The 12703-nt window shown below is 41.0% G+C and overlaps 1 protein-coding gene across 2 annotated transcripts in view; it reads right to left on the bottom strand.

Annotated features, from left to right (window-relative positions):
• klhl24a (kelch-like family member 24a) overlaps positions 1–12473 on the bottom strand; it is a 20086-nt gene extending 7613 nt beyond the window's left edge. Inside the window, exons 1-5 of one of the 2 annotated variants that reach the window (XM_023405409.2) lie at positions 12218–12473; positions 10597–10715; positions 9640–10484; positions 7752–7936; positions 3947–4065 (exon numbers count right to left, since the gene is read on the bottom strand). In XM_023405409.2, coding sequence (XP_023261177.1) covers positions 3947–4065; positions 7752–7936; positions 9640–10484; positions 10597–10671 — 1224 coding nt within the window. In that variant the 5' untranslated portion in view covers positions 10672–10715; positions 12218–12473. The remainder of the gene's footprint in view (positions 1–3946; positions 4066–7751; positions 7937–9639; positions 10485–10596; positions 10716–12217) is intronic. The other variant, XM_023405410.2, reaches the window with a different exon arrangement.
• Between the last annotated feature and the right edge of the window lie 230 nt (positions 12474–12703).

The following is a 12703-nucleotide window of genomic DNA, read 5'->3' as shown; positions in this document are numbered from 1 at the left end:
GGGGGGGGGTCACTCTTTTCTTTTCGCCCTCACTACTCTGCACTCACTCGATAAAACGCCCCGCATGGTTTTCGATACACCACATTCCACATTAGCTCGATGATGGGAACACATACTCTATATCAACTTAAGGTACGTGGCTATCACGTAGTCACCAAGCCTAACATGATTCATGACTCGCTGGGCGACACACTTACCAAGCACTGAAAAAACACATTCATGGCTTACTCTATGGCCACTTTCAAACACTCACAGTGGCTGAATGATTAACAGTTTCCTTAACATGTAGAGAAGTGAGAAGTAGTAACTGGTAGAGAAACACAGAGGCTGTGCGACTTCAGGAAGAAAACGATATATGGGAGAATGGAGCGGAAGAGAGAGAAAGAGAGAGAGAGAGTTGGACTGACATAGAGACAAAGGGAGAAAAAGAGAGAGAGAAAGAGTGAAACATTATGATAGACAAGAACAGCCGTCACCAAGTGCAGCCATAACAGGGAGGGGAAAACAAGTGGTGACCTATTTTTGCTTATACTCTATGGAAACAAGACCAGTCCAACAAGACATCACAGAGCTGAGAAGTGTGTATGTGTGTGTGTGTGTGTGTGTGTGTGTTCTTGTACTTATATACTTTTGAAAAGCAGCTTTAAAAGCTTAGATTTAGGTGCAAAGGAATTAATGTCAGTTAACAAGTATGCTGTAGTAAAACAAATGTAAGCGTTGATGCATACACGCTCATTATACAGACTTGTTTAAAACACTTGCTACTGGAGCATCAGTGCTGCACTTCAAAAGGGGAAATTACAGACTGAATGAGGAAATGACTGGGTACAAATTCAGGAGGGGGAACTGAATTCTGAGGAAAATAACACTGCAGATAAATGCTAAAAAGATACTGTATGTTTTTCTTAGATAAGTGGACATATAATTTGGAATGAACCCATAACAAGAAAAATAGGAGGAAAGATCCTCTCTGGCCTATTTGTAAAAAAAAAAATAAACAAGAGGAAATTAAATGGGATAAGTACCTGAGACAACAGAGTTTGGAGGAAAATTATTCAACAAAGAGGAAAATGTCAGAAGGGGAGGACAGAGAAGACAAAGCCAAATGTGTGACAGATACAGGAAGTAGCTGGATACGAGAGCCTCTCCTCTGTATGTGCATATATATTGTGTTAGGACTATGTACGTGCCACTGCTTTTTGTATACTGTGTGTGATGCCTAGACTCCTAAGTTACAGACCTTGGGGTTATACGAATAGAAATACAACACATGTTAATGGTACAACTGAACAAATACTTCTACGATGCCATCTTATTTTTATCATCAAATGATATTTGTCTAAGTCAGCAACAGATCATGAAGTTTAAACTTGGTTTCCTAAAGTGTCCTATCATAAAGTTAAATAGCAGCCATATCAGTCCAACTTGTTTTCACCATACCTTGATACATGACTCATTTTTGAGTTAATTACTGACTTTTAAAGCCCCAGCGTGATCTTCCAGCTGATTACCTCACTGTTGTGGAAGACCAGTGTGTAGTTGATTGCCCACATGTGTGTTTGGTGTTTCTGTGACAACAAGGCAACTAAGCATTTTGGGTGTTGTTTGGAAGTCTTAGAAAATCCAAGACAGCCTCAAGCAGATCTCTAAAAAAAAAAAGTATGTTTGCTGCAGATGACAGGAACCCCTCCTGAGTCATGCCCTTTCTTACGAAGTAAATAAAGTGCTGCTTTAGCCCAAAGCTTTCCAAGAGCACTTGTACTTGTGTCCATGTTCTTTATGTGTGTATACAAATGTGGGCGCCTCTGCATACACATGATGGCTAAAGCACACACGTGAATGTTTGTGAGTGGTGTGTTAGCCTGAGTCATCTCTGGTTACTCTCTGGTTACGCTTTGCCTGCTTAAACCAAGACAATCAGTGGCTGCCCCACATTTACGCAACACTCATAACAGATAATAAGAGTTCAGATGTATTTCATGAGGGACACATGCCATTGCATTACAGGCGGTGAACTTATGTTTTGCATTACGATGGTCTTTACAACTACAAATGCTACAAATGTAAACTCTGTGCAAGTACAACATACCTGACTATCTAGTTTAAGAAGATTTCAAAACACGACATGTGGTTACAAACATTACATAGGCTGGGAATATAGTTATTTAATCTAATGATAGAGTTTCTTTTATTGTAAACAGACTACAGCATTCCAATGGAACATGAACACCCTCATACTGCATAAAGTATATCTGCAGAGTAAGCGTGCTTTTTATGCCTGTGTACTCAAATCAACTGTGTGTTTACAGGTTTATTATGAGTTTTTATAGCTATGTATGGCAACTCCAGGCTTATGTGATTGAGCAGAGACACATGAAGCCTGATACAGGCTGACATGTGCTTAACTTTGAAGTGTGAGTTGCTGGCACACATCCACTAAACTCCCACTGCCCTCAAACAAGAATGTCCACCTGGCCCTGCACTACACACTGTAAATAGTGCCAGCTCAAGAGTAGAAGCAGTGATCAAAAATAAAAGATCAGCTCACGTGTAGACATTGACTTTACTCAGATTTCGTAACCAAGTTGGTGTCAGCTCTCTGTGTATAGTATATATACTGTATACATATATATATATATATATATGTATATGTATCGGGGACAGAGGACTAAAGTATCTGACATATGATAGAAACAGTTATGAAAATTTCTACAAGAGAGAAGAAAATTTGTTGGAGTAACTTAAAGTGATGGTTGAATTATTTTCCATATGTGGGATACATGATGGGGGAAATCTGCTGGACTGTTCCAGCTGCTGCGATGTTTGTTTGTTTGCCGGTTTTAAATAAAGGCAAACTTCCTTGTGCTGTTGTGTATCCAGGATGTGCAAGATGAGCTGGCACCGGTCATTTACAAACCCTGAGGCCACAAACAGATCCACACAAAAATAATATGTCATTCAATATGTCATTCCCTGTCACAAGGTGCGCTCATAAACCAACATATAAGATCGATACTAAGCAAAAAGCAGGCTGCAATCAAATGGGACTGGAATTCCTTAGTGTGGCCTCTTTTTCTGCTTTTTCTTCTTCTGCTAGATCCTGAATGTCAATATCACTAGGTATGGAAACCCTTTGGTATGTTTAAAAACAAACGTCTGCAGGTAAGAGAGTATGAGTAACAGTGAGATGAGTCATATGATTTTGAAAGGTGTGAGTCGAGGGCAGCTTTCCAGCAGGTGATTCCACAGAATTTTGCTTTATACTTTACCTTGGCTAAGTTAATACCAGGTATTAAAGACAATAATGGTGCACTGCATTGGTCTCCTATTCCTTTTAAACATCCCTGACTCAAATTTCTCTAAGTATGCACCACATTTTCCTGTAAAACCAAACAATTGCCTCATTGGAAATGTATAATGCTTATGCGTTTTTTTTGTTTTTTTGTTTTTTTATGGGGGGGTATTTAGGAAATGAAACTGGATTTAAATTTGTGTGTTAGGGAGTTACAACAGAAGGTGTAGCAACAGAGCCATGCATGTACGTAGGTTACATGGCTGAACACTGGGTTATACCAGGGCTGCACCACCCAGGTCAGGATTGGTCAATGTGGGCAGTGTCTTCTACATGGCAGAGAATAGTGCTAGTGATTCTTGATAGTAAGATAACATCAAGCAAGTTGAAGAAACACTCAGTAATCCCCCTTTCAGACATATTATATGTTCTAGCAAAATCATTTCCACTGGAAGGATGATTACTTCACTTTTTTTGATTGTACAACAGTAGCTTCCTTTTCATTAGGTAGACGAGGCAAACCTTCCCACAAGGACTTTATAGTATGAAGTAAATGATAAATTTTAACATAATTACTTTGGGGAATAATAGAGGGGCCAATAATGCATGACAGTGGTTGCCATAGCCCCTAAAACAGAAGCACTCCCTCCTTACCTTGCCCAGTAAGACACCCATCTTGTGTCTCCAGCGGCCTTTGTTAAGAGAAGCCACTCTGATCCACAGGTTGAGCTGTGAGTTATACATCCACACATCCCTGCTGTTGATGCGACCACCTAAAAAACACCAAAAGACAAACATGCCAGACAAAAGTCAATATTCAAGACTCAAGTGCAGTTTGAGTAGAAGGGGCGGGAGAGTAAATTTAGCAAAAAAATCTAGCTGGTTAGATATACATGAGAAGTTTAACCTGAGCTGGTCTTGGTGAACAGCCTGCTTTGGATTATGTGTTCAGGTCCAAGTAATCTTTATCTCCTACCTGTGGCAGAAATGTGAATCTTATCTGACTGTGACCTGAGCTGGGTCTCCAGAGTTCACCAAGAAATTAAAACACACACATGCACAGGCGTGTATGTATGTATGTATGTATGTATGTATGTATGTATGTATGTATGCACAGGTGTTGAATAAGCCTCAACCACCATCATTTAAAGCATAATCAGGATCTTTGTCGGCTAAAAGGGCTATGATATCTACTGCTACATAATGACTGAGTGCCTCATCTGTTGGCTCTGGACAAACCTGTTGTAGAGAAAAACAACAGTCGATCGACCAGGTTACAGTGTGACCCAGACACATTTTAAGAAGCCCTGAGACGTGCCCCCACTCTCTCAGTAACCCACCCCAACACCATCACCAAACACACACACACACACACACACACACACACACACACACACACACACACACACACCTGTCTGTTAATTCAGAACAGACTGGAGGAAAAACAAAACCAATCTTCTGGAAATACAGTGAGTAGCACAGGCTAACTTTTTTTAAGTATAAGGGAAAGATGTGATAAAATGCAGGTCAACTGGAAAAAGGTGTTGACAGTTAAGCTGAAGAAGAAACATCCTATCTAAAAGTCATTGGAAAAACAAGTTTATCACTGCAGGGCTCTTAAAACCGGCAGCAGTTACCTGCTGGATTTTATCCAACAATATGTTCAGAAGATCGTGGAGCATGTGTGTAGCATGGATACCAACAAACAGAAAGATCAGTGACAATCTGTGTTATTTCACACCAGGACTTAAATTGATCCCACGGGGGTGATATCAGTTAATAAAATACAGATTAATGAAAATTAATTAAAAAAAAGTCCTGCCTTCAAATCACGGCTCTCCCTTTAAAACTTGATGCCCTTAAGAGAAGAGCAGTTTCTTACTTAACAACAGGTAATGTGCTGAAACACATGTGGGTGGTTCTATTGAGCAATGATAGAGGCATAAAGAAAACATGTGACTGTAAACAAAGGCGCATTCACATGCAAACAAAGCAGAAGTTTTCTGTATTGTAAGATAGTTGACGGTCAGACTACATAGGTGAGGATAGATATTTAAAAAAATATCACCTTGATCATTCACCTTATTAAATAAATAAAAGTGGCTATTCATGTCTACCTCCTCTGTTTTTTGTTTTGGATGTAAAACATGGTAATAAATCTTCAGTCATCTTAACTTATACTGCCAGACACAGACAAAAGGAGACAAGAGGAGGAAGTTAGTTGCAGCAAGTGTCTGCTCAATAATCTCCCGGATAGTGAAATAGCCTGACTGTCTGCTGCCCCGGAGGCTTCTGTTTTTAAAGATTTGCATGACGGAAAATGCATTTAGTGGAGGATGTACCACTTATGACAAACCTAGGTATCTAGTTAAAAGACGCTTTTTGTCACCAAAACCTTTAAGGGGAGGACCACTGCTGCTAATAACTGGTTTTAAGGAACATGAGACATTGACTTTGGGAGGTCCCAGTATGATTTGTGTGACAGCTTTCGGAGAGTTGTCAGTTTTATTGCTAATGTTGATGATCTACTTCCATATGTTAGAGAATTCCTTTTGTTCAGTGAGATGTCAGACTACTTATGACTATGACCCCCACTGTAATGTGTGACACATGTGTTTTACTAGTCACTAGTTGATAACACATTATTCAATCATATCTAATCTCTGACAGTGACAGTAACGAAGAGGTATGTATCTCCTCTTGCCACATGAAAACGAACATAGATCGTCTTGTGACATTAGATCATAACCGACTATAATCTGAAGTACTCCTGAATTCAATGCATTTCTGTGTTAATTCCCACTCTGGATCGTACAAAGTGGTTCATTACAATACAATGAATGCGAGAGAGTCAGAAGTGTGCAGAGTCCCTGTCCCAGCACAGACAGACCTACAAGATTTTGTATACCCAGTAGAGCCATATCCTATTTAAGACCACAGCTAACTGCAGCTGTGCTAGACGCTGGAGGACCTCCAAGGTATTTGCACCAGTTCCCACTGTGAGGAGAGAGGCAAACAGACAGAGCAGGAGGCATGTGTGGGAATTTAATCAAGAGAGTGCAAGGTAAAAAAAAAAAGTTGAGAAAAGGGGGATTAAATGTATCAATGCAGACAGGGTGAAAAAGAAGTAAAATGGGCCAATGAAGATCATAACATGCAATAAAGCAGTAGCGTGTGTAGTGTATGTGTGTGAGTCGGAGAGACGTGGAGGGAGGGGTATGTTGACTTTTCCAGGCAGTGCTAGAGGGTAGATAGATAGCACACGTGAGGACTTGGCACAGTGAGATCGTGAAAGAAAAAAGAAGCATAAACACTGCACAGTCTTTGCTGAAGGGAAGAACTTTTTTTCTCTCTATATTTCCTTCTTCATTTTTTTTTTCTTCTCTATATCTCCCAGCTCCTGTTGTTATCCTGTCATGTCTTGTGGCTGACATAAAGCATGTTTGAGCATGAGAAGTCATAGCAGGCACTTTTAAACTTTTTCTTGGAAATAATTCCTCTCCTCCTCCAAGAAAAAAAAAAGAAAAAAAAAGAAGAAAACAGAAGAAAGAAAAACCCTTCACCTCCATTCCCTTGATCCAGCAACCGTACAAAACTGTATCTTGTACACAGCACATATTCAAATCAAAGTGTGATTTGGCAACTACCTTTACTCTGACCTCATGATTTAAAATGAATGATGTAATAATAATGTCTTGTTCAATTTAGGTCTTTGTTCCACCAAAGAGGGCTTGCACAACACTTGGCCAATGCTAAGCTCCAAAAATGCATCAGCTTTGCCAGGAGCCCATGACACCTATAATATCTCAGCTTTAGGTTTATTTCAAACTTAAACAACCTATTGGAGTAGTCTAAAACTGAAAAGGATTATTCGATCTTTGTCTAAAGGGGATCCTAGAAAGCGGCTGAACAGATGTGAAAGGTAGTGACCCTGATGATTGGCCAATAGGAAGAGGAAAGGAGTGAGCGAGCCAATGAAGGTCACTCTCAGCACTGAGCTTGGAGAGTGCATCCAGATGTTGCGCTCATATTTTCCTTCAACTCAAACTCAAACAGGCTGAGGCTGTAAAAATAACACAGGGCAAACAGCCGCCGTGGCCTCTCCTGCCACTCCACTGGGAGATTAGATTGCAAGTAAAGCAAAGACACACACTGACCATGTCCCTTAAGTGAATTGTTGTTTCTGGGTATGACACAATCCTACGATAATTAAGAAAAACTGGACTTTAAAACAACCAAGTATATCCTGAGTCTAACCCCAGAATAAATAGATGTGTAGTATTGGTACAGGATTTGAATTGCCTTTTGGATCCATAGCCATTTTATGGCTATTAGATACCAGCCATTCTGAATTTCCAATAGCCAAAATGTTTCTTGAAATAGAAAAAAATATGAGAAAAACATAAAAGTCTTGTGTTTATTTATTGAATTGTTAAGAACAAACGTAGCAGGGTCTTACCTGACACCAGAATGTCGTTGCGGAGGGCACAGACGGCATACTCTGACTTGGTGAACTCGGGCAGTTTGGCGAGTGACTTCCACTCTCCTGTGACTGGATCATAGCATTCAGTGTAGGGCAAGTTGAAGCCCCCCACCCTCTCACAGCCACCGACCACCACAATCACCTCAGAGTAGCCAGTCGACCTTTACAGAAGAATTTGGGGGAAGAAAGGATAGAGGGAGAGACATGGAAACAGACATGGTATCTAATTAAAATACTGTGTATACGTAGGCCTATAGAAAGGGTATGAAGACATAAACATACACATGTTATCACTTGGAGAGATTTCTAATTATAGGCGGTAGAAATTTGTGCCAGGGCATGAACAGAGTGGTGGTTTCCACCGAAGTCAGTAGCTTCACTTATCTTCAAGGCAAAGTTCAGGTTACAATGAAGGTATCAATCAAGGATGCAACAAAAACAGACTTGGGAGTTCAATTTCCATGATCACAATGCTTTCCTATTTGGGTGTTCAACACATGCCAAGAATATGACTACATTTCCTACAGGGTAGTTAATTAACAGCAGCTTTTTTTCTTATTGCACAATTCTAAAACACTGACACCAGACAGGGACTACTAGGTGTTAATCTGTATAAAAAAATAGTGTATAGGTACAGTATGTCAGTGTGCAAATGTGGCACAAAAGTTTCCTTGCACTTTTCCCTACATTTCTCTATCTGTTTACTCTGCACGTGATAGAGTATAGTCAGGCCCAGGTAACAGATTTGGGTTGTTGTTTCTTTATGTGTGTGTGCATGCGATGTGTGTGCATGTGATTAATTACATTCTAGAGGCTTCCCAGGAGAAGAAAGGCCCTGGTGTAGACACAGAAAGGGGAAAATCTGGCATCTGTTTTGAGCAGGAGAGGATTTGGCCCTCAGGGCAAACGAAGCCGATGGTGCGGGAACTAACTGCCTGATTGGCTTCCTGATCTGAACAGATCTGCCTGGATACTCACACAATACACCTGAACTACACGTCACACAACCTCAATAACTGACAACTGGCGCTGTTCCCACTTTAACCGTTGCAGCTGGTCTAACACATAAAGGCAGCTGCACTGTGTTTGGTCTATTTTTTATTTATTTATTTATTTTTTTTAAATCTCATTCATAAGGTTTCAGTCCGTATTCACCTTTATCCTGTATCAAACATTACATTGTAACATCCAACTGGACACTTTTCAAAACAGGAAAAAAACCATGGTAAATAAGTGTCAAGTGAACAGTTGGGGACACTTAGAACCCAAACATATCAGCAAGGTGAGTTATACTGCTGGTATGATAACAAGACTCAACATTTCATGATTGCCATTTCTTGCATCACCTCTTTTTTTTTTTCTTCCCAGCTAACCAGTCTATGTACGAACATGCCCTGCCTCCTTCATTATCATTTCCATTTCAAAATAGGGCTACAAAACACAGCTCCGTCAATGACACATTTGTCTGTTCAGCACAATAACACTCCCTGTCTCTTTCTCTCACACACACACACACGCACACACACACACACATAACAACAACACAGCTAGGAGCACAGAGTTCATGTGCAAGCTGTAACCTCTTGCTATACAATGTGGGATGACACATCAACTAACTGTTTAAAGAAGACATGTTTTCTTACCTCACTCTAACCTAAATGTTTCAACCCGACAAGACAAAAAAATGTGTCAAACTAAATTTGATTTCTTTTTTAATAAAAAAAATTGCTGGTGCACAACAAAGCAGAGATAAGCCTGTACTAGAGTGATAAGAGTTAAGTTAGCTTCCTTCTGGAGATAATATCTGGGTTAGCTGATCTTCCCTCAGCCTGCCTCATAGCTGATAAGTCAATATTTTAGTTACCTGCGTGGACGAGTTCTGGGTGACATCATTTCATTTCCTAGTACGTGGTAGCGCCTGGCCTCGTGGAGAAGCTGGTAGCACTCTGGAGCATTCTGGATGAGCTGGTCTCCCTCCACTGTCTGGACAAAGTAGTTGGGGTGCAGAAGAGGCAGGCGCACATGGTGCAGCAGGGCCTTCAGCATGGGCTTCCTGTGCTCCATGCCATGGTACACCCATCTCATCACCGCCTCAAACACCACCTCCTCCTTGCCGATGGACAGCTCATCACTGCCAATGTACTCTTCCAGCTCCTCTCTACGCAGGTCGAGGAACTCCTCATGCTGAGCCACCTCTGAGAAGTTGGCCAGGGCGTAACTGCGGCAGCGGCTGGCGAGCTGCTTCAGGGCATGGGCATCTGCGAATCGCTGGATGCCCAGGCAGTTGCATGGGTCCAGCTGGTCCTCCAGGAACTTTGCACAGGCATCACGCAGTGTGGTGATCTGGAAGAGGCTGGAGGTCTCAAAGAGGAACTGGACATTCTCGGTGGTGATCTTGGCGCGGCCGGTGTAAACATAGGTGAGGAAGGAGTCCATCGCCTCAGCCAGGATGCCATTGATCTCCACCAGCATCTCACGGCTCTCGCGGTGATCGTTGCAGAACATGGCTCTGAAATAGGAAGAGCATGCAGAGAGCACAGCGCGATGGCAGGGGAACTCGCGGCCCTGCACGCTGATGACCACATCAGTGAACAGGCGGCAGTCACGAAACTCATTGAACACCTGCAGGATTCCCTCTGAGTGGGATGAGCCAGAACAGAAGTCCAAGACATCCTGGCTGGATAAAGTTTTGGAGTCAACCTCAAACACCTTAGGAAACAATAACATGCATAAAGATTTGTAAAATGTGATTTAAATATGCTGAAACAAAAGCTGCACGTTAAAAAACATAGCTAATGTCTGTTTGTCTGTTTCACATCACCTTGCGTTTAACAGCTGGTGAGTCTCTGATCCCAGAGTCCTCCCTGTTCATCCTTCTGCCCAAAATCAACACCATGGCTGCCACCTTCAATGTAGACCTTCTCTTAACTTTAAGATGACCTGAGGATAGAGAGCAGGTAGTACAGTGCTATCAAAATAAAAAATATTGCTAGATACTTATACAATGGCATCCTATCAGATGTGGTAGGAAGGGATACCATGAAAAAGAGTACAAATTCATAAACAGAAACCTAATTAGACCACTGTAGTACAAATTGAGAACATTCATTGCACAAAAACAAAGCTCTCACTCAGGAAAGCCACAAAGCATGTGCACAGACGTTGGGGAAAACATGTGAGTCCCACAAACAATTTTCTAAAGCCCACGGGGCATTGCTAAAATGTCTAAGAAAAGTAGTTCCAAGTAATGAAATCTGAGCTGCACACACTTCCTCTAGCTCATCACTGCTGTGAAACAGTTGTGCCCTGCGGAACAATGGGGCCGCACGAGACGGAGGATGACGAGGAGACACAGGCAGGAGAGAGGTTGAGCAACGGTTGGAGGGCTGACATACATGTGTGTAAGGTTTGTTTTGAAAGAGGGGCAGGTTTGCTATCAGACACTACATAATCATTGTTGGAATAAAAAGTGCCAAGTCAGGGCTACTAATAACATTGAGTCATATTAATTCTGTAATCTTAAGACATTTGCTTCTTTCAGAAGAAGTCCTTACAGCAATCAACCAAGGTGCTTCATGAATTAGGCTTTGTTCACATCCACAGAGCTTGCGTGTTTATCCAGGACATCCCGTTCTCAGGTTCTTGAAGACATTTGATCAAAACATGAATAACTCTTATCTATGGCCACATACTGCCTCTGTTAAAGTTGGCAGCAGATCTGGCCTTTGCTCCTGTGAGGTCATTCATCTCAGGTTATTTATAACTTCAGATTTTGGCTCAGTCTCAGCAGACTCTGCCTGTTCACGTGCGCTATTTGAAAGCAGCAGCAGCACCTCCTTTAAGTCATGTTAAATAGAAGACAGGTTTAGCCAGAGGTGTTTCGTGCATTAGAGATTTGCTTTGTGACTAATAACCAATGAGAAAGAACAATACAAATGACAACAAATGAAATAAAGCTGTATTTTATTGTGCTATGTTTGAACGGTCTAATTGTTTGCTGTTTCCTGTTTCCAGTTGAAATAAAGTTAAATTGAAATTCAGGTCAGAGAGTCAGAGTCTTATGACAAATTACACCATTATTTATTAGTTTTTGCTTTAAAAAAAAAAAAAAAGAAAGAAGAATGCTAATGATGAAATATGAAATTGCATCACATTAAGTACAAAAAGTAGTGTAAGTATTAATTAAAGACAATCAAGTAAAATGTATTTAGGGTCAGGTAACTATATAAGCAGAAAACCCTACGAGCTTCGGTTTATTAGACAAAGGAGACTTGCCTCATGCCGACCGTTAGCCCCTGACAACATGCTAAAAAAAACCGAGTGCCTGAGTCGTTGCTTTACTCAATATACTGTGACAAACTCAAACGGAGAGCAAGAAATAACTGTAAATTCATAACAAACGGACGTTAACAACATCCTTTGTTATCGATAAAAGTCGTTACCTTATGCAGAAGTTTCCAGATGAAGCGTCCTCTTCAGGTTCAAGTGAAGGGGGGAAAAAAACAAACAAAAAAAAAGTATGGAGAAAAATAAATCTGTATCCTGAAAAAGTTTATCAATATCTTTTACAATATTTGCTCTCGATTGGTTATGAGAAAGAAGCTAGGCTGTTATACAGCCGGGACATTTTGACTTTAAGGTGATGACAAAAACAAAGATCTCTAACTACATAACTGTAAACACTGGACCCATATATACTTGTCAGGAGAAAAAATAAAAGCCAGCCCACTGCGCCCACTCAGCTGGTGCTTTCAGTGCATTATGGGTAATAGCGTTCAATTAAAGGGTTTGTCTCTTACTTTCTGCACCATGAGAAACAACACTTCCCAGCTGCCTGTAGTTCTCCACGTGGCTGTCCTTTGTTTGCAAACAAACTCAACTTTTAGTGGAGAAAAAGTTCGTAACAACAAGGGACAGCGGTTGAGCAA

Source organism: Seriola lalandi, unplaced genomic scaffold, assembly GCF_002814215.2.
Source record: "Seriola lalandi dorsalis isolate HSWRI2012SDOR001 ecotype SW California unplaced genomic scaffold, Sedor1 jcf7180002054277, whole genome shotgun sequence".
Classification (NCBI taxonomy): Eukaryota; Metazoa; Chordata; class Actinopteri; order Carangiformes; family Carangidae; genus Seriola; species Seriola lalandi.
The sequence above is the reverse complement of the archived record's forward strand: the minus strand, read 5'-3'. Positions and strand labels throughout refer to the sequence as shown.